Here is a 22660-nt window from a genome sequence, read left to right as displayed (position 1 = left end):
AAAACCGGTCAACGACCGAAAATATTCAGTTAAGACAACCCCTGATACCAGTTGACGTGAAAGGGACGCCCACTAGTGACAAACGCATTGAAATTCGCAGCAGAAGGATGAAACGAGCCACATGATTCGACGTCTACCATCGTCAGTTGCTTTGAAAGTGTAAACGGTACAGCTTTTGGAGCAATGACAAAAAGTTTTATGTCTATGTTGCCTTCACGTTCCCTTCGAGATTAATCAAAATAAAGAGCCAACTGTCACCCCCTATGGAACACAGGCCATCATTACATTTATTCAGTTTGAAGTTTAATGTTAGTTCCATGCCGTGTTTTCAATAAGAATACAGATGGTACTTGTGGCTCCGGTGACGACATCCAGTAGTACAAATCAGATTCACGTAACACACACACACCGACCAGGAGGAAGAGGAAGAAGAGGAAAATAGCAAGGAGGCCAAAGAAGAAAAAGTGTCAAGTCAGCCATTGGGGGAGTTAAGATTCAGCAGGCCTCCATTTCCCAAACCGTTTTTTTTCCCTGTCAACTCTGTGCCAATGCACAACTATTTCATGATACAATCAAGAGTATTGGGCCTCCTGAACTACAACATCGCCTAGTTAGTGCAACTACACAACGCCCGAGTGGACGAGGGCAGAGCGGACACGTTCTACCATTTGTCATTATTAGAAACAAAAAATAAAATGAAATAACAGGACCTGTCAGACGTGGTTCTATAAAGAGGGCACTTGAGTTGTTGTGCGCTTCCCTTTTGAAAAACGAAAGCGCTCTGCGACACTGCACGCACTCACCTTTTAAATAAACTCTTGCACGTGCGTGCGTGTGTGTGTGTGTTACAAAGACAGGCAAGCATACTTGGCAACAACATGAAGCATAAAACTGTCAAAATTAATAAAAAAAATAAAATAAAAAAAAAAAAGGACGTGGACTTTAAAGGGCACAATCTTGCAAAATAAGTCTTCCAAAAAAATTCAAATAAAATAAGGATGCATCTTCCCACTCGAATGGTTAAACCCAGAGTGGGGTCTTTTGATGAGGGCGGCGAGTGTGATAGGGAAAAATGGAGGAGAAAGAGTAAGTAGAATGGAAGGAGTGAAGGAAAGAAGGAAAGGCGGGCAGAGAAGGTTTTGGGCTCGTGGCGTGCCATTCGAGTCTCACTGGACCTCTTCCTCCGCTTCTGGCGGTGCTTCTGTGTTCTGTTCCTCACCTGAAAGACAAAACACCAATTTAACTTTTTTTTTTTTTTTGAGGGGGCCACATGCACACATAAAAGAGACCCAAGTGCAGAGTGATGTGGGAAAGTGTACGCACCTAAGCTGTAAACAACCGCATTACTAGCGGAAGACTTATTGTGACATTAACCAGGATCGTTCGTACAAGCTTGGGGGAGTTGCCATGGAGACAGCATAAAAAACCCTCACAGGATTTCGTGGTCGTAGCTTGTTAGCATTGATGTCTGCCACATGCATGCACGCACGGCCATTTTGTGACTTTAATTGGCACAAGTCCCAGTTAGTAAAGGAAGTGACATCACAACCTCAAACATGCAAAACACTAGGAGTGGGACGCAATTAAAATGAGACTTCTTAGTTTAATCGTGATTAGTCACATTTTAATCAGACAATACTTGTCCAAAATACGTTTTAAATTGAAAGGATTTTAATGCATGAATAAATCAAACGGTACAAGTCTGGAAAGGTTAATAATGGCATTTCAATTCAAAACAGTGGAAAAAATGAACACAGGTAGTCCCCGGGTTACGAACGAGTACCGTTCCTACGCTGGCGACATAACACGAATTTCTGCACAAGTTGGAATTAACCCTTTAAGTACCCCTAAATCTCAAAATATCTAAAAACATGTATTATAGACAAGTTTCTGGGGTATTTCCACATTTCTGATCACGACTTCCGTTTTACACTTTCTCTAACCAAAACAACAGGAGCTTGAGTGGTATTACTCATCAAAATCCCTCAAAAAAGAATTTGGAAATGCCGCATCCATCAGCCATCATCACGACAAGGGAGGAAAACAAAGAAATGGCAATATTGATTTAATGGCAGTGGATAGAAACACAGTAAGGGCATCCAGTGCCTACACATCAAAAAAGTTGAATGTGTCCTCATCCATGAATATGGGAATTTTGCGTTCATGAAGGCAGATGAGGAACCAACCATTACAAAGCAATAACAGGGACAATTTAGACATGTGCCGATTACCGGTTTCAAGGTATACCATGGTATGAAAACAGCAAACATTTTCCATCATACAGTCCCTAAGGTATAAGTTATTTTTTTACGACCCAAAAATGCATGGAGAAATCCATCGCTTGCAGCTGCAAGTCTCAAACCTCCCCCATCGGTTGTTGCTCAGTGTCAATGAGTCAGCTGCGCTACACGATGGCTAGAGGAGGTAAAACTTCTGCACTTTTTCCTCCATCGAAGAAAACAAAATCGCTGGTATGGGAATACTTCGGCTACAGATAAAGTTACAGACGGACGCAGCTTAAAGGAGGGGGGCCAACAGAAATGTAAAACATGTTTGCGGAGGGTGGCTGCCGATGTGGCAATACCTCCAATATGATTTCGCATTTATACAAAATTAAAAGTTCGTAAACACTGTGATGAACGTTTCCCACCAGCTACGAGAGTTAACTCCAGCGTGTTTAGTGTGTCTTGTGGTGGAAAAACATGGTGTTTTTCCCACTCTGGCAACAGTCTGTGTTGAGAAAGAGTGTGTGTGTGTGTGTGCGCGTGTGTGCGTGTATAATGTAAACATGATACAAGTCATACACACGTGCTTTTAACTTTTATGGAAAATTATTATTTGTGTTCCGATTGTAATAATGTTGAGCTGTGGCTGTGGGTTTGGGCTCACTTGCATTTATTTTAATTTTATTTTGAATATTTGTTATTTTTTGTTATTTATTTCAACATGCTTATGTTCCAATTTGCTAATGTTTTGAAAAATAAAAACATGTTCTGTTCAATGGATTTTTTTTTTAACCTAGATCTCAAAGTAACACATTTTAGAGCTGTAAAGGCGCTTCCAGGAGTTCACACAACAAAGTAGAGCAAAGAAATTCCCGGAGTCTCAACTACGTGGTGCTGAATCCATTTTTGGAGAATCTGTGGGTTCCTCTGGTTTGATTTGGCTGTTTAAAGGTTTTTCTACTTCAACACACTTCATGGTGTTCTGTGTAAACCGGAAGTCTGTAGCAGAAAATGTCAAAGATGGCGATACAAGTAGTCCCCGGGTTACGACGTACCCGACTTACGTTATTTTGATTTTACGAAGCCGGAGTCCCATCCGTTATTTTGTCTCCAGTCATTTTCCCCCCAATATATATATATAATGTGGACTTTTGTTTTGTGATGCATGCTTTTATTTTGGCGCAGGAAACAGAGCAGGTCAGGGGCCTCACTAGGTTTTAAAAATTGCATACAGGATGTAAGTGAAAGTAGCGTGCAAGCACAAAACTTCACAAACAGCTAACACAGAGTGATTTTATATATATATATAGCCAGGGGTGCACATATTTTTTTTTGCCCAGGTTCTCAGAGGAGGACCTGGAGACTGGAGATGTGACTTGGTCCTCATTGAGCAAGCTTTACTTAGAGCCAATTACCTTTAATTAATTATATAAACAATTAACGCTTGATTAACATCAACTGGCACAAAAAAATTGCCATTACTTTGAAGTGAAATGTAAAGAAATAAACATACAAGCACTAATTCAAAATAAAGGGCATTCATATGCGGCTCCCACATTAACTCCAAGCCTTTGTAAAAGTGGGATGTCCTCCTCATAAGAGCTCATTGAACGTGCATGTTTAGCTTTGTAAAATGCGAGCAAAAACACATTTGTCAGTGCATGGCGCTGTTCATCAATAACTTTATTCCGCCACTTGTCCATAGGGCGAGTGGGGTCTTGTCTGACATCGACAGTTTGCTTAATTGCCACGTGCTCTGTGTTTTTTTGTGCTTTTCAAAGTTTGGATGGCTAAAATTCTTTGACTCTACATAAAATGCGCTGCTCTTATTAGCGACATTGGGATTCTCACGGCAAATGTTGCACCATATTTCCGTGCGGGCATCATTTGCTTCTAGCCATGGTACCTCCTGCAGCCACTTTTCAGCAAAAGTCGATTTTTTCGGTAGCTCCGGTGACGTCTCTGTCGTCGGTCTGTCTTTTGACGGGGGTGGGGGAACACGTAAATAATTACTCAGTGGGGCCTGCCTCTTTGACATTTTGAGAAGTGATTTTCTCGTGTCCGCCGCAAATACAGTGGTCAGCCATCGGTACGCAAAAGCGTATGGAAGCCGTTGAGGGCCAGCGCGTTTGTCTACGTCCAGTACGCATGCGCGCATGCGGACCACTTATGTGCACCCCTGTATATAGCGGAAAACACAGACAAGGCTGAAACCAGTTTCTGCTCTTGCAGCCCTCTTTAAAATAATCTGCTGTATTTTAAAACAAAGAACTGTTGTGTTTGATAAAACAATATGTCTATATGCTGCCATAGCAGATTCATGGCGTATTAAGCCCCCGAACCATTTTTAATTTGTCCGTTTAACACCGCCGTCCACAGATGTCGCACGACCTCTTTCAACCAAGCCATAAAAATGTAATTACTATATTTATTATTCAAAAGGTGTCATTTTTAGCTTAGAATCATTAATTGATGGCTAATATTTAGTTTAAAAAAAAAAAAGACAAATATTTTTCACTCGCATATTTTAAACTTTTAAACAAATTACGTCACACTGAAAAAAATGGTGTCTGCAAAAAGGTCACGGATATCTACCTCATAAACTATCGCTTAATTGTATTTTTTTGTTACCGTCGCGTTTTCCCCAATATTTTAAATGATATCTAATCGATCCAAACAAAGAAAAATTGGAAAAAAAAAGAAAGAAAAAAAAACGTTTGAAGGACGGTGGGGATGCTGCTGGGAGAGTAGGGGATCCTGACATGAAGAATAGGAACTCGGTACTGTTTACGCAACTTAAAAAAAAAAAAAAAAACTCGACTGAAGACAAAATTGCGGACAAGATTCCGGCATCGTAAAGTCAAAATCGTGTTAAGTTGGGTACGTCGTAACCTGAGGACAACCTGTATAAGTGAACTTCATGTGACAGATGGTTGCTCAAAAATCTGAATATGAAAATGCCAAATTTCCTAGCTCTATGATAACCGAGAAAATAATGTTTAGACACCAAAAAAAATGACAAGAGATTTCAAGTGCAGCCACAGCGTACAGCACATACATGCCAACACACACGGGTTAAAAGAGAAGCTAAGAAAAAGGTTTCTGTAGCTGTGTAATCTGTCCTACCCCTAGTCAAAATATATTGTCACCTTAAAGTAAAGGGGGTAAGCATCAGGAGGACACATTCTTTTTCATGTGGCAAGTTAAAGACATTTGGTTATACATGCAACTTGAATAGCAGGGGTGCGCCAGTATATATGAGTCATCGTGAAGTGGACGTCTAGCACCGTCGATGGCACTTAAAACCATCCCAGTTTAACTTGGACCTCTATCGTTGGCAATGCCAGGCAATGAGTTAAACACACTTATTTGGTTACAAGAATGCTGCAATAATACAGTGTTACTGCACAGTAGTACTTCAAGACAAAACTTCAGTAGAGGAAATATTGATTTTACAAAGACTTTTTCGCTTCATATTACAAAAATAATACTGTAATGGATAAATCCCGCTTGCAGAAAATGTTTCACGTCATGCTATAAGGTCCTGCAGACCTATTGGTCAGAATCTTTCGCATTATGCTGAGTACAATACTGCTGCTCTATTGACTTGTTGGTATTACATCGCCTCACTTGTAATGTAAGGAGGGTTTTTTTTGCATTATAATTTCATCATTTACTTGACATCATTTACCTAACCCTAATGACAGGAAAAGCTCTTTTTATCGTTCTGCTCTGAATTGAATTGAGTTTTATAACTAGTAGATAGAGGTGTGCGAAATTTCCGATTCTTAGATTACTCGCGATTCGGCCGTGGAAGATTCGAGAACGATTCACAAACATCCGATTTCCGATTATTGAAATATGTCAAGTAAAGCAGAGGTAAAACACACTCAGCGCGCCGCGCGGTCTTCAGGACGCAATGAGGAACGGAGCGAGAGTAGCTAAACATCACGCTTGTCATTACCCAGCCCCTCGGGTAATGCCAATGCTCAACTCACGGCTCTAGCTCAACTCATGCCGCGAGATAAAAAAACAACATACCTGACTGCTGCCAAAAACTGCTACAAAGTACGTCCACATAATGTTAAGGTAGATATCATATTTATATAAGACTAGATGCAAATAGACTCAGTGGCGATAGCAGAACATGTAGAGAAAGCTAGATGCAAGCGTTAGTAAACGGCCGCCATCTTAAAGCAGTAGACTTCCCTACAAGGATGTTGTAGCGAACCTTCCAAGCGAACCGAATTAACTTTTTATCTAAAATACTCCTAAATCGGTAAAATATTGACTTGAATCGATCTTTAAAATAGTTTTAAAACTTTCACATGTCGAAAGTAGACAAAAGGGAAATTATGGAATAACAGGAGCAATTTTAACAATTTTAACAACTTTAACGGTTGATTGACAACATTAAATTAATTGAATGTAGTTTAAAGCTGCTGATATAGAATGGGGATTTGAGTATATTATTTATTGTTTTTAACTTAACTTGATACTGAAATAGTCGTTTTTTTAAGCCTGTGAGACTTTTTTTTTTTTTTTTTTTTAAACAGTTTTTGTAACTAATATACAAAACATTAGAAGCTAATAGCAAGGGGGGGGGGGGGGGGGGGGCGTCATCAATAATCGATTTATAATCGAATCGTAGCCTCTGAATCGTAATCGAATCGTTAGGTGCCCAAAGATTCCCACCTATACTAGCAGACGTCCAAGTCATTTGAAGTAGGGCTGTCAATGGCAACCAATGAGTTTAATTTTGGGGCATTTCACATCATTTCTTGATTTTCTGTCACTTCCTGTTGATTTGGGGACATTTCTAGGTCACTTCCTGTTAATTTTAGGGTAATTTTGAGTCATTTCCTGTTGATTTTGGTTTACAGGACAGGAAGTGACCCGGGAATCATCCCAAATGAATAGGCAGTGACTCAAACTCAACAGAAAGTGACCTGCAAATATCCCGGAAATCTGCTGGCTGCGAAAGCTCTGGTTTCTAAGGAATGTTCAAAGAATGGATTGGTCGTCTAGCGCCATCAATGGCAATTGGGTTATAAGACACCTTTCAAGTGGAAGATTTTGCTTACAACTTGCTGGTTCCTTTTTTTATTTAGTTTTTGTTAAACAATGACACCTTTTTGAACCAATTAGGGCTGCAGCTATCGAATATTTTAGTAATCGACTGAAAATTCTATCGATTAATCGAGTAATCAGATCAAACAAATATATTTTTAGGTGAAAAGATATTATAAATGCGAAAACAAGACATTTCATCTAATATTGGACCATTTTCAGTCAATCAATGTCTTTATTTTCGATGTACATTGTTGAAAACGGCCAACAATTGCATCTCAGATATAACTAGATTAGAAAAAAAAAACATTCACTGCTTTCACTCAAAAAACATATCTTATTAAAAAAAAAAAAAATATATATATATATATATATATATATATATATATATATATATATATATATATATAGATATATAATGGTGTAATTATTGGTGATGCACATTTCATTTTGTTTACATATATGGCGACTTGTGCAAGTTATTGACACAATGCTTATAATTTTCAGTTTTACAATAATCAGAAACTTGCTCCTGTCAAGAGAATTGATGACTACAGTAAAGCCCATTCAACTTTGCCTCAACGTCTGATTCCTCTTTGGAGCTTTGGTTGACCGCTATCTGTTGTCCGCTATCTGTCAAGTGTGTACTCACACATATTGAGGACAGAATACAGAACAAAAATAATATTCCTATCGCTCAAAAAAATAATGTTCACAAAAAGCGCTTCTATCTGTATTAATGAGGCTCAGACTTTGGAAAAACTATTCAAACATTTCATGTCGTTTAGCTCGACAAATACACTGGATGGCAATATTTAGTCACAATATACAAACTATCAGAGGTCTCGTACTTTGTGAAGCCAGCACTCAAATGACCGTGATGTAGGACAAGTAAACAGAGAACTACGGCGTCGGACGAGGGACAAAACACACTCAATGGCTTGAAGTAATTTAAAACTCGCCATTGACACCTTGTGGTGTATCAATCACTACCTTACGTAGTTAAAGACACTGTGAAAGAACGGCAGGGAGCCCATGTAACGTCACCGCTCGGCGACATCAACAATGGCGAGCTACGAGTTTATTTTTTGATTTAATATTTTACACATTTTATTAAACGAAAACATTAAGAGGGGTTTTAACAGGGGTGCACATAAGTGGTCCGCATGCGCGCATGCGTACCGGACATAGACAAACGCGCTGGCCCTCAACGGCTTCCATACGCTTTTGCGTACCAATGGCTGACCATAAGCCTGTCGCAATATGCAATAATTCCATTTATCGCGCGATATATAAAAATGAAGGCTGTAATTTTTCCGCTGCGATTTATCGCCTCGCGTGCACGTGCGTGCGGCAGACGTGCTGTTAAAAGTTCGGATTCCTCGTTACCAACTGCGCAAAATGCATCTGCGTTCCAAGTCCGGTAAAAATTAGCGCTGGATCCAATCGTTCCCATTATATTCTGTTGTTCAATGTATACCGGCCGCATCAGTGCTCCGGAGTGACTGTGGACCATCTACAGCGCGCCGGTGTCGTTGACGTGTGGGCGCTCCCGTCAGGAGTGACATTTCACGCGGGTGGCTGTTTTTCGGCACAACGCCGGATATTTACAACGAAGTCCGCCAAAACATTGTTACCGACTAGGCTGCTACGAACAACCTCGCTTTGACAATAAACAGCTGATTGAAATTAAGAGCGCTGTGTCATATGCTGGTGTTGTGTAGTAATGAGCAAACGTGACTTCAGCGGCGCTTGTTAACTTTTTTAATGCGCGCACACACTAGATATCATGAAATGGCACACTAGATGTGCCTCGTCCCATGCCATTGGCTACGTGAGGACAGAGTGATTATGGGTTACGTAGTCCATATACTACATCGATGAATTCTAAACTGTCATGACTGAATGGAAGTTAGGAAGGCCAAATCTTTTAACTTTTAACTTTTAACAGCACGTCTGCCGCACGCGCGTGCACGCGAGGCGATAAATCGCAGCTGAAAAATTACAGCCTTCATTTTTATATATCGTGCGATAAATGGAATTACTGCATATTGTGACAGGCTTATGGTCAGCCATTGGTACGCAAAAGCGTAAGGAAGCCGTTGAGCGGGCCAGCGCGTTTGTCTATGTCCGGTACGCATGCGCGCATGCGGACCACTTATGTGCACCCCTGGTTATAATAAATACAGTAATTATGTACAGTATGTTGAATATATATATCCATCTTGTGTCTTATCTTTCCATTCCAATAATTTACAGAAAAATATGCCATATTTTAGAGATGGTTTGAATTGCGATTAATTACTTTTTAAGCTGTGATTAACTCGATTAAAACTTGTAATAGTTTGACAGCCCTAAAATATATATATATTCTTACTTAAAAATACCATTACGCTTGATAACACACATCACTTAAAAGTTAGGTGTTTTTCCCACGCGTTTCAATTGAATTTCCATTTTTGTGCCAAGCTATTTTTAAGTTCTAGTTAAGTTTTAAGTTACTCTAAACTAAGTTCTGATAGGATTTTGATTAGGTTTCTGCAGTGTTCAAAATAAATGTATGATACCTGCTGTATTGGAACACATTAGGGACAAGTGCTACTAGGTGTTTTATCCAGCAATGACTACTGAGCTAAAATTGACTGACAGCATTATTAAGTTTTTATTTTACACCCTCATCACTCTACAGCGCTAGGTTTTCACTGATTAAATAAAGCCTGTAAGACACGGTAGCCACCCATCGACAGTGGTCATAATTAATAGAAACCTAGCCCTTCGCAGGGCTAACTTTACGTGAGCGAGTGACAGTAATGTTAACCTTATTTATTAGAGCTTAGAAGTCTACTGCTTTAAGACGGCGGCTGTTTACTAACGCTGCTGACTTTGTCATTTCGCATCTAGTTCAACATATATGTGATCTCTATGAGATGCATCAGACGCTACCTGCTACCACCGTAGCATCATGCGGACTATTTTTTTTTTTTTTAGAAATGTCGGCATCGATTGTAGCGGCTGTCGGCTGCAGTAAGTTTTTTTTTTTTTTTTGATTGCTACTTCTTCTTCTACGCACGTGACATGAGCGCGTTGTCCTGCATTAAAAGTAGTCCGGGCAAAACGTGATGCTTAGAGCTGTCAAAATGAAACTATTACTCGAGGAGAATAAAATTACTCGAATCAGTTTTTAAACTCGAGTTACTCGAGTATTCGTTTCAGCTCTAAAAACAATATATCGATTCTTGGCTGGAGCATATCGATAACCGTTTGGAATACCAAGTATCGCGATATATCACCATTTCTATATTTTGTCACACCCCTAATATACATGTATAACGCAATTCATTGTGTGAAAACCACTCCGGAATGAATCAAGTTCATATCTTAAAGTACCACTGCATTTATTTACAGAAATGTTGCAGTGAAATATTCTCAATTGTTTGTAAGGGGGGGAAAAAAAAGTTGTTTTTCCCCAAACTAACTGCCACAACACATACTCTGTGAATACCATACATACAGTATAACTGAGCTGGCAGTGAATTAGTGAAGGTAGTGAGGAGGCAAGTTAGTGCTGCAAATGACAAGTTGAGGTGTCAGGAGTTCAGGTGAGCGTTGAGGTAACGCAAAGAGGAGGAAAGACTTACAAAACAATGTTTATTAAGGAGGAAGCGAGAATGAGGATGTGTCCCCTTTAAGAATCTATGAGGAAGAGATGACAGGTTAGAGGGGAGGGGAGGGGGGGGGGGCAGAAGGACAGGAAGTTGAGTGTGGAGGTTAGCGTTAGCGTGGAGCTCGCAAGCGTGCCTTACCGTCTCCCTGTAAGTCTGAGGTCCAAAGTGTCAAGTTGTCACGTAGCAGCTGCATGATGAGCGTCGAGTCCTTGTAGCTCTCCTCGCTCAGCGTGTCCAGTTCGGCGATGGCACAGTCAAAGGCTTCCTTCGCCAACCTGCGCGAAACAGTCGCAGAGGGTCACAACACGGGTCGCCCCACGTCGACGGGATCCCGACGCCAAGAAGGCGGCTTGAGTACCTGCAAGCGCGGTCCGGCGAGTTGAGGATTTCGTAGTAGAAAACTGAGAAGTTGAGGGCCAGTCCCAGGCGAATGGGGTGCGTGGGCGGCAGTTCGGTTGAAGCGACGTCGCTGGCCGCTTTGTAAGCTACTAAGCTGTTTTCAGCCGCCTCCTTCCTGTCGTTGCTGGTGGCGAACTCCGCCAGGTACCTGTGGTAGTCTCCCTTCCTGCGAGCGGCAACGAACGGCTCGGGTCAACTTTTCGGAGTATGCAAATGATGCTATCAACAACGACAAAAAAACATAACAAATGAAAACATACATTTTGTAGTAGAAAACCTTGGACTCTCCCGAAATGGAGGCTGGGATCAGATGCTGGTCCAGTACTTCTAGAATATCTTTGCAGATTGATTTCAGCTCTTTTTCTACCTACGCACACGCACACACACACACAAATTATGGTCATCCAGAGACGCAAACAGAACCTCAGTGTGATGAGGAAAAATTTCATGTGTGGTCTGACCAGCTTCCGATAGTCCCTGTACATAACCAGCTTCTCCTCACTCGCTTTGCTCTCTTCCTTCTGCTCCAGGCTGCTGATTATCCTCCACGAGGCTCTCCGCGCACCGATCACGTTCTTGTAGGCCACCGAAAGGAGGTTTCGCTCCTCCACCGTCAGCTCCAAGTCCAAGCTCGCCACTTGCTTCATTGACTCCACCATTTCTAACGAGGAGAGAGAAAGGGGTGGTTACGAAGGTAAAAAATGCCTTGAACTATTAGATGAAAGTAGGTTTCAGTCATTGCCACTGTTGTCATGTTATTTTAAAAACCTTAACTTCATAAAGTAGGGGTGTGACAAAATATCAAAATGGTGATATATCGTGATACTTTGTATCCCAAAAGGTTATCGATATGCTCCTGTCAAGAATCGAGATATCGTTTTAAAAAGGTGTCACTTTAAAAAAAACAGTTTTTCATTCAAAACCAGAGCATTCACAGTCATTCGGTCCGATTTTCGGGGCATTTACTTGTCACTCGCTGTTCATTTTAGGGCATTTACAGGTCATTTCCTGTTGAGTCTCTGCCTATTCATTTGGGTGATTCCCAGGTCACTTCCTGTTCCGTAATGCAAAATAAATAGGAAGTGACCCATAAAATACCCCAAAATCAACAGGCGGTAACTGAAAATCAACAGGTAAATGACCTTAAATGGCTCAAAATGACCTCATTGCTTGGCATTGGCTGCCACTGACGGCCATAAACGTTCAATCGGTTTGAAGTGGGAGGGATGGCAGCGAATGAACATCGTTCATTCGCTGCCACCCTCCCACTTCAAATGGATGGGACGTCTACTATAAACTCATTCCAATTCACAGCAGAAGCTAGTTTTTCTGGTTATTAGTTTTTTGTAGAATATCCTAAAATGATTTCCCGACCAATGTATCAAAAATCGTTGTATCGCCATATCGTCAGATCATCGTTATCGTGAGCTTTGTATCGCAAATCTTATCGTATCGTGAGGTACCAAGAGGTTCCCACTCCTATCATAAAGACTAACCTTCCACCTAAGTGGACATCACATTTTGGCTCGGGTAGGCCACAAAATTAACTTGTTCAGTTGCATTGACAATAAGTCGAATTCAAATCACGTGCCGTTTTTATTCTTCTGCTGTGAATTAAAATGAGTTTGTCATTTGTACACATCCAATCCTTTTGAAGTGAGAGGACTGGCAACGAATGAAGGAATGCCAAAGTTTATTCGCTGCTATCACTCCCAGTTCAAATGCATAGGATGTCCCGTGTTTCCCACCAATGAACGAGACTGTGGCGGCCCGCCACAGTCTCGTGTGGGCCCGCCACAGTCTCGTTGCCCCCCCCCACGCCGAAAAAAAAAAAAAAGATACTAATCAGACGCGTCAGTCAGCCGATTACACATCTGTAGCCCACTCCACTCTACTACCCGCGCGAGCGAGAGCAGCATTTTAGAGTAGTATTTTATTTATTTATTTAGGAGACGCAAGGGGAACGAGTAGGAAGAATGGGAGAACGAGCGAGATAGCGAGAGATAGCGGTCGCATGTCATAGCAGCCCGCTGTTATTTTGTTATTGTTTTTCTTTATTATTGTTACCACAATCAAGTGGGTAAGCAAATACAGACTTCTCTCCTTCTTCCCCATATCCGGGGCATTACAATAGTTTGGATCGGACTTTTCGGCGAAAGTGAGCGGTGGACGGCCGTCTTGGACGGAAAGCAAACTTTGATTGAACTTGCGCGGAGAGGCGGGGCCCAAAATAAAGCCTTGCTCTATTTTCAGAGCGTTGGTCACAGTAAAGTATTTATTAGTTCAAGCAGAGTAAAACGATACATATTCACGGTACAAGAACGTCGTTTCCGTGTCCATCGATTGGTAAGAAAAGGCTGTTTGTACGAGTGACGTGTGGGCGCTCCCGTCGGGGGGACATTTCGCGTGGAGTGGCTATTTTTCGGCTCAACACCGACGCGCCAACTTCAGACAATTACGGCTGACGAAAGTTGGATAAATGCGCCCCCCCCCCCCCCATTTTCGCGAGCTCTGGGACACTCGAAAAATGACTGTCATACCTCTCCTTGCTAAGTTAATGGTACCTCGATGTGCGTTTGTGTGGAAATTTAGTTCACGAACAACGGGGAAAAAACTATTCACCTTCTCACCGAATCAAGAAAAACTCTTTACACGGCCATTAGAATTCCCCCAGTTCTGTAAATGGGTCAGTTGGCAGAAGGACTGTTATTGTTGTGGTAATGTAGTACTTATGAGGGTCAAATAAAAAGGAAAAAGGAGGGCTACGGCGGCGGTCTGAAACCCGTGGCTCTTGGGCCACATGCGGCTCTTTAGTGCTGCTTCGGAGCTTTTTTTTTTTTTTTTAAATGGAAAAAGATGGGGGAGGGAAATATATTTTTTGTTTTAATAGGATTTCTAGGAGGACAAACATGATACAAACATTCTTTCAATTCATTAATATTGTAATGAAGTTAAACTTGTGGTGTCATCGTACAACAGAGTAGTCACGTGGTGCGCTATAGGATCCAATGCAGGGAAAATAAACATTTAATCATGAAGGCTAATTATGTATTTCTAGCCAACTTAGTCATTTTTATAGTAGGCTAATATAGCTAGTATTGATAATTATAAGGCTTGTACAAGGCTTTTAATTTTTTGCTGCTCCAGACATACTGTATCAGTTTTTTTGAGGGGGTGGGGGGGGTCAAATATGGCTCTTTCAACAGTTTGGGTTGCCAACCCTGAGTCACTACGAGATGTAAGTCGTACTATTGCTACGAGAAAAAAAGTCGCATTATTACATAGGGTAACATAGCTGTAATCAGCAACGCATTTTACATACATGTACCGTAGCTGAGAGCTATAACATTAACCTAGCTAATGAAATATTTCAAATATATCTTTGTTATGGTTCTTCTTGGGTGAAAAAAATAATGAGAAAAAAAAAAAAAATAATCGCCGTGGCACGACATGGTGTGGCTGTCCGACTCCGATGCAGCCCACCACCACAGTTTCAAAAAATCCTATGGTCAGAGACCCTCCCACCACAGTCTCCTAAAATCCTGTGGGAAACACTGGATGTCTATCACCATCAATGGCAGCCAATGAGTTCACATTTGGTTAACACGTGTAGAGGTGCAACAATAAATCAATTAATCGACAACTAATCGATTAGCAAATGAATTGGCAACTATTTTGATAACAGATTAATCGTTTAGGACCTTCATCACCTTAAAATAGTCTCAATTCTTGAAATTATAATATATATAAAACGTCTCCAGTTGCAGTTATCAGGTTTCTTCATTATTATATTTTTGTTAATTCAAAGTAGGAAATGAACATAAATCTGCTTTTACTTTGGAAAATGACAATTCACATTTTTTTGCAACTTTTCGGACCTCTTACCATCTAAACCAGTTTCTTAATAAGGCTGCAACAACTAATGGATGAAAACAATAATTTAGTTGCCAAAGAATTTGATAATCGATAGAGTTGAAGGAAATAGTCATTCGTTTTGTCTTCATTGCGACTTACAACTTGCCGAAAACAACTTCAAGGTAAATTGTGAAGTTAATTGAAGGAAGAGACTTTTTTCCGATGAATCGTTTAATTAATCGTCTGATTAATCGATTATGAAAATAATCTTAAATCGCAGCCCTAAACACATGTGGCCTACATGATCCAAAATGTGGTTTAAGTGGACACCGGGTCTAAATTATTATAGAAACCTTCTGCCTTTGTAAAAGGGCTGGTCACAGCTTAGCACAGCAGTTATGCTTATTGACTATTAGATGTCTCCAAACTGAGATGCTTGAATTTTTTTATTTGGCAGACCATTTGCATTCATACTGCAAAAATTAAATGATCAGTAAACGATTTAAAAATAATGAATATGTTAAGTCCATGGTCGCATATATTGGTGTCGGATTTTGGGAGTTGTACAACATCGAGATATTGGTAAAAAAAAAAAAAATAATAATGGACAACTCTATTTTTATTTCGATAAACTCATTGTTGCATTTTATTTTTACGAGTACATTTATGAAGCGCTAAAAACCAAAATAAGAATACACTCTGGGTATTGCCTCATTAACACTCAAGTTGATTTTTTAAAATTTCATAGTATTTAAACCATGGCCCGCCATTATGATCCTTCAGTGCCAGTGACGGCACTGGATGTCAATCGTAGCCAATGAGTGCTGAATGAAGGTTTAAAGGGGAATTCAACGCTGCCTGAGAAAGTGTCGTAACAGGTTCACAAAACCGTCTAGGGTTTTTTCTTGCAGACGTCGGCATTTCATTAATGGAGCTGTCAAAATGCTTCGGTGAGCACGTTGGCTATCTACGGACTCGGCAAGGTGCTTGGAAACAGGCCAGTTACTTTCACGTCCTCAAGGTGATTCACGGCAATGTGATGGGAATAAATGGCTGTGGAATTGGGAGATTAAGCGTAACAAAAAACAGTACATATATTTTACAAACACCTTCTGGGAGTTCTTTCTGGTTATCGCTTTTAGTTCTGCGTTTCTTTAAAGGATGCCCACCATAAACCAGTTTTTGTTCCAATTGGCTAGCCTAGTACTTCTCAAATAGTGGGGCGCGCATGTGACCTCAGGGAACATGTTTTTTTTTTTTGTTTTTTTGCCGTACTGGAATAAAGTGCACTTGCACATCCACTCAGTAGGTGGCAGTGGCGCTCTCATTTTCAGAGTGCGCGTAGTATTTTTGAACTAAGGAAGAGCACTCAGCACACACAGAAAACAGATATGAAGAGCAGTGTGCCACCGCCGTTTTCCGACCGGACTCACTCACGCAGCGACCCACTGTCTTGTCCGGTTCTCATGTCGCCGCACGAGAAGTGCCATTTTCGGCTTGGGATCGTCACGACGACCGCCCTCACCTACAGTGCTACCTCGGCCACCGAGAATGCGCTTTTTTCGTGCCGTTTGCCTTTTAGCTTGGACTTTTAATACAGTGGGTGATGAGGAAAGACCACTGTTTACTGTGTCTAAAAATAATTATAGCGGACAGCCAGAAGCCAAATCAATTAAGACGCCACTTAAAGACATTAGACCCCAATCTCATTGATAAGCCGCTTGATTGTTTTTCAGTGAAAACGTGCCGAATATTGCCAACAATCGTCCTGCTTTGTCAGTGTTATATCAGTAAAACAGTGAGCATTGTTAGCATGCTCATTGCAAAATAACTCCACACCATTGCAAAGGAGGTAAATACTGTGAGCAGCAAAAATAAAAACTGTCCTGTCCAAGGACACTCTTTTTTTTCCTTCTTTTATTCAGTTTTGTTTTTTCGGTCAAATTTTTTGCCATATTGTCCTCATGAGTGAATGTTTCTAATCAATTTTAATTTGTTATTATTTACTGATTTTATTACATTTTATTTTTCTGTATCAAATGGTCAAAAATGTACCTTGAGTGCATTTTTTACAGTTTGGATGTGACTTTTTTTTTTAATTCAGGCAAATTGATGCATGTCAAGTCTTCTCTGTTACAAACAAAACAATGTTAATAAAGTTATACTTTATTATAAGTTGATCTATGTTACTTTTTTCATTATTAGAAAAAAAGGACACAATGTTAGACAGATGCGTATTTATAATAGTAATTTTATAGACAAATGATACTATTTACAGTGGCGGCAGAGAGTTTGGGGGGGGCGCGAAACATTTACGTCTTCCTTGGGGGGGCGTGACAGAAAATAATTGAGAAGCACTGGGCTAGCCCTTTGTCTACAAACGCCGCGTATTTGCAAGTGATGAAGTCTAGTCTGCTACGACGAGTTCTCATAAGATGAGCAGAACAGTCCAGTTGTGATCTATTACATGTCTGCTTCTCTTCTGCCCGTACACCAACAACTGCACCTCAAAGCACCCAGCCGTCAAATTCCTCAAGTTTGCAGATGACCATACAACGGCAGTGATGAGTTTGCATATCGACAGGACGTGTCGCGGCTCCAGCGTGACAAACACAACTTCGAGTTGAATAGTGTAGAGATGATTGTGGCCTTCAGGAGACACAGTTCACTGCAGCGGCACATCACGCTTTCCAGCTGCTCCGTGGCAACTGTAGGGACCTTCAAATTCCTGGGAATTAGTTTCTCAGAACCTAAAGTGGGAGGCCGACATAATCTCCATCCTCAAAAAGGATGTACCTTCCTGCGACTGAGGAAGCACAACCTGCCACTCGAGCTGTTGAGGCATTTCAACATAGCATTTATTGAATCAGTCCTGTGCTCAGCCATCAATCTGGTTCGATGGTTCTACAAAGGAGGACAAAATACGACTGCAACAGAGTATCAGGAGCATTCAGATGATTCGTGAAAACTTCCTTTTGGAAGTTCAATTAAAGGGTTTTGTCTAAGCGAGTGCTGCCTGGTTATGGCCTCAAATTAGGCCTGAACGATATTGGAAAAAATTATCATTGCGAGTTGGGGGGTGGGGGGGGGCTGTGATATTATAACTACAAGAATTATCACCAGATAACTTGAATAGTCCAGTTTGGGATAGGCCTGAACGATATTAGAAAAAAATGAACATTGCGATATATATTGCCAAGGCTCCACAGTTACTTTTTGCATTGGTTTCACCCAACTTTTTTCTTAAGGTGCACCAGCACAAAATGTAGGAGCACGCACATTTTTCATTGCATCACCTTTAGCACCATACTTTTAATCACTCTAGATCACTTCAGAAAATTCTTATGAGGGAGTCTACTCAAATTCACAAATGCTTTGATGGTCACGCTGCCGACAACAACCTCTCTATTACACTGTGAATGAGTTGGCACAGCACACTTCAGACTGGGCTGCAAGTTTAACGATTATTAATGACTTTGATCGTAGAGCTACAGAGTTTTCTCAGGCCAGATCAAAGCCACAAACCTGTCAATCATCGTTAACGTGAAGTCCCAACGCCAGCTGCACTGGTGAACAAGAAAAAGTTTGGTCGCACTGAGGGTGAGAGGCTGTGGCGCTGTACGAGCATGACGCAGAAAAACATGATTTTTTTTCCCCATTAAAACCCCAACCCTTTTCACCTTAATCCGATCCTCTGAAAAAAATGGCGCGATTGGCCTGATTTCCGATCACGTGATCGGATCGGACACATCCCTAATTTACGTAAGGCCATTTACCGTAATTTCCGGACTACAAGCCGCTACTTTTTCCCCCTCATTTTGGGTCCTGCGGCTTGTGCAATGATGCGGCCAATTTGTGCATTTTTCTGACGGCCGCCAGGGGCGCTCGAGCATGGAATGTGGGAGTGAGACAGGTGGAATATATGCGTGGAGGAAGACGCTAGTTTGCACTATTACCGGTGGTTTAACTTTGTGCGTTGTGCATGAATAGAGGTGGCGGACCCTCGTCTTTGTGCATCGTTTTTGTGCATGAGTAGAATTGGCAGACCCGCATCATGAAAAATGCTAGAAGAAATTACATTGGCCATCCAAGTTGTACGGAAGCTTAGATGACTCGTGGCGAGAGATCGTTTGCCAAGACTCGCCGCATGAGAAGAGCAGCTTTTGCACAGGTATGCCGAGGGAGCCTGGCAGCGTGAAGCAGTGTACTGTGAAAGAAGTCCGCCATCACCAACACGTTTCGAGGGCCAGTCTGCTGCGTTACGAGAAGGATGGCACGGGCTCAGGAGTGAATTTGCCTTATAATGGGAGACATCGAAGGCCACAACGAAGGAGAGACTGAGTAGGTGCGTGGCGAAGTGTATCTGAGCGTCTTCATATCCGACACCGAGGGTGAAGACTTCCATGGTTTGAGTGCACAGGAGGAAGAGGAAGATAGCTAACAAAGACTTTTGTTTTTAATAACCAGCCCACTTAGTGCTGTTACCACCGTGTTGATGCTATGTAACTTCCGTGCCGCTGCTATATAACTGCCGTGTTTGCTAGCGCTGTTTGGAACGAAAAGTTAAGGTGTGTTATTAAAATTTTGAAAACTGTGCATTTCTTTGTCAATATCTTATGTTACTAAGTGGGCACACACGGCTTATCGGCAGGAGAGGCTTATGTATGTACAAAATGGCTTTTCCTTTAAAAATGTACTGGGTGAGGCTTGTAATTAGGGGCGCCCAATAGTCCAGAAATTACGGTAATCCAGGTTTGCTGTATACCAAAGGGATCCTGGATCTGCACACTTGCTTCTTTTATTAAGTAAAACAAAACTTTACATGTTTAAAAAAAAAAAACAAAAGAAAAACAATTGCACGTCCTGCGATGTGACTATTGCGCATGCGCCCATTTGGATGGCGATGTTCAAACGATATATTGTGCACGCCTACTTCAAATCGTAATTACTGGACGAAATGGGGGCTTTAAACCGAAGGAGTTATGGACAACACTTTCACAGCAAGCTGTAGTTTATGAAGTCTAGTCGAGGTAGAGAACCTCAAAGTAGTGATTCTACCATTACACCCATTCCCAATATAAAAAAGTGAAATTTTGTGTATCCTAACAATTACCTCCCTTATGGCAGACTTTTCCCAAGAACTGCTGTAGACCATGCATGGAAAGTTTGACTTAACTTTTATGGGTCCAATCAAATGCAAATAAGCTGTGATTACAAGACTGTCCATCCCCTAGAAAAAAAATCAAGGCAGGGCACTAATTAGCATGACGGTGCTAGCTCAAAGCATGAAGTCTCCACGTTACACCACAATAAGCTATACTAGAATAAGCCAGATATTTTTCCATGCAATTTTTTTTTTTTTTTTAAAGGCGTCGAACCTGAAGACTAAGCAGTCGACCAGAAGTAAAAGAGCTTCCCCTCCCATAATCACTAGATTAGGAGTGGTATGCTTCAGTGAAAATAAAAAACACATTTTTGGAAATCTTCTAATTTGAATAAACATGTCTTGTGTCTGACAGGACGCGGTTAAGACGTGGAGCCTTATTCCGTTTGCCGAATTCGGCGTGACGAGGGCAAAGAAAAGCTAGCAGGCTAATTAGCTTGATGGGTTAGCGGCTAATCAGATAGCTTCCAGAATGGAGGGGATACTTTGATTAATCGTTTGCTGCTTTGTTTTACGACGCAATCTGGAAAAGAAATACACGACAATGGCACGAGAGCCCCGTTATTTTTCACTAGGTCGCGAATGATTCATTTTCACCGATTAATATTCCATTCGAATGAATATGGGTCCGCCATTTTGTTTCAATCGAGCCCAGAAGATCCATGTGAACGGCGGCGCCTGCTCGGTGAGGGGGGGCAACTCGGCCAGGGTGGAGGAAAGCCGGGGTGTTGAATCTCGAGCATGGTCGGGACTCCATGAAAAACACTTACCATCGTATCGCTCCGCTTGCTCGGCGAGTTTGGCCTGGTAAACTGCGTCCCCTCTTTCCGCCATGGTGCTCGGCTAATGCGGTTGCGGTGGTGGTGAGGGGGGCTGCTGTTCGAAAAAAGGAAAAGTCCCGAGGGGGGAGAGAGAGAGGGAGAGAGAGAGAGAGAAAAGGGAGGACTCGTCAGGGCACTGGGTGATTCCTGCCTGGCGGCGGAGTAGCAACAGGCAGTAGGCACCACGGTCTAACGGTAAATATGGCGTCGGCCGGCGAGGCATCCGGGAACCCGACGGGTCCCCACCCTCCACGGCATGAAACGAGTGGGAATCACGCCTCCCCGTCCCCAGCCCACTTGACCAGACTTCGTTATAAAAACCATAAATCAAGCGATAAATGCCGTTTGATGATGTTACACTTCAACCAATGAGTGTGTAAAATTTGATCAAAGAAGCTATGGTACTTAAAAGAAATATTGGTTTGAATGTAAATGCTTGGTAGTTCTAGACGCCGTTGTGTTATCACCTTTATGGGACGAGGGACCCTAATAAATACGTCACGATTCGTTATTATTTTATATGGTTGAACAAGACTTGCTTAATATTTTTGTAAAAATTACGAGAATAGTCTATGTAAATCGATAAACCCCTATTTAAAAAATTTGGAAAATAACTGTGACGTAAGATTTGAATACGTCATCATTGCATCGCAATGTTTTTCGTGACGTCATGAACGTTTTTTCTATATGCCACAAAACATTTTTTAAAAAATTGACATTTAAAGACATGGTTTACAATATCAAAGTTGGATTTCTAGACAGAGTTGTATTCGTGTTGCTTGTAGTAATTTCAAATCATGTCATGATTAGGGTTTTAGCAAGGGTAAGGACCAACTTTTAGGCAACCTTATACAATTAGTTCAGTTATATAAAAAAATGCAGATTATCTTCCCATATATTTTAAGGATAGAATAGACCCTACCATTATTATGTGAAATATTTTCATTATATTCAGACTTACATTCATCCCTTTTCACCTTGTGAATGTGCTGGTTTAGTTTTTTTCCCCTCCAATGCACGTTTGATGCACGATTGATGATTTAACCCCCCCCCCCCCCCACTCCTACCCGCCACACACAACACGCACACCCACACAGCCCCGACAGATTCATGTCGACAACATGCCGCCTCCTCCGCCCCTTGCGAAGAGGAGGGATATTAGAAGTTCAGCAAGAGAAAGTAATGTAAAAAGACATCATTGTAGTTGAAGTGGGGGAAACACCACTAATTTTGCTACTGAAAGTCCAACCTGCATCAAGAGTTAGCATAACATTAAACCGAGTGAACTAGCTAACCTGAAAAACCACTGCAGTCAGGCCAGCCTCCACAAGGACCAACGGAGTAAAGCTAGCTGTCCCTCATTCGGATCATTGATTGCTTTATGTGCGTTGTGGTGATGCAACGCAGTGGCAACAGAGTGCAAAAAAAAAAAACAGGCGCTATCCAAGGATGGGTCCACTT

General features: G+C 41.4%; 1 protein-coding gene across 1 annotated transcript; it reads right to left on the bottom strand.

Moving 5' to 3' along the window:
• Nucleotides 1–264: 264 nt before the first annotated feature.
• LOC130906289 (14-3-3 protein epsilon-like) lies at nucleotides 265–21542 on the bottom strand. Its single transcript, XM_057820457.1, has 6 exons — nucleotides 21149–21542; nucleotides 11821–12020; nucleotides 11620–11726; nucleotides 11319–11525; nucleotides 11099–11235; nucleotides 265–1219 (listed from the first exon to the last, which is right to left on the bottom strand). The coding sequence occupies exons 1-6, from the start codon at nucleotides 21210–21212 to the stop codon at nucleotides 1167–1169; spliced, it is 768 nt and encodes a 255-aa protein (XP_057676440.1). The 5' UTR covers nucleotides 21213–21542; the 3' UTR covers nucleotides 265–1166.
• Nucleotides 21543–22660: the final 1118 nt, after the last annotated feature.

The sequence above is a fragment of the Corythoichthys intestinalis genome, chromosome 18 (genome assembly GCF_030265065.1).
Source record: "Corythoichthys intestinalis isolate RoL2023-P3 chromosome 18, ASM3026506v1, whole genome shotgun sequence".
Taxonomy (NCBI): domain Eukaryota; kingdom Metazoa; phylum Chordata; class Actinopteri; order Syngnathiformes; family Syngnathidae; genus Corythoichthys; species Corythoichthys intestinalis.
Note: the sequence above shows the minus strand (reverse complement) of the source record. Positions and strands in the feature narration are given on the sequence as shown.

What these genes read in the sequence shown, in the direction of transcription:
- LOC130906289 (XM_057820457.1), bottom strand. Translation starts at nt 21,212, where the DNA reads ATGGCGGAAAGAGGGGACGCAGTTTACCAGGCCAAACTCGCCGAGCAA. An exon ending in GCAAGCGGAGCGATACGATG is followed by an intron (nt 12,021 to 21,148) that starts GTAAGTGTTTTT and finishes TCTCCTCGTTAG; the next exon opens with AAATGGTGGAGTCAATGAAG. An exon ending in ACAGGGACTATCGGAAGCTG is followed by an intron (nt 11,727 to 11,820) that starts GTCAGACCACAC and finishes GCGTGTGCGTAG; the next exon opens with GTAGAAAAAGAGCTGAAATC.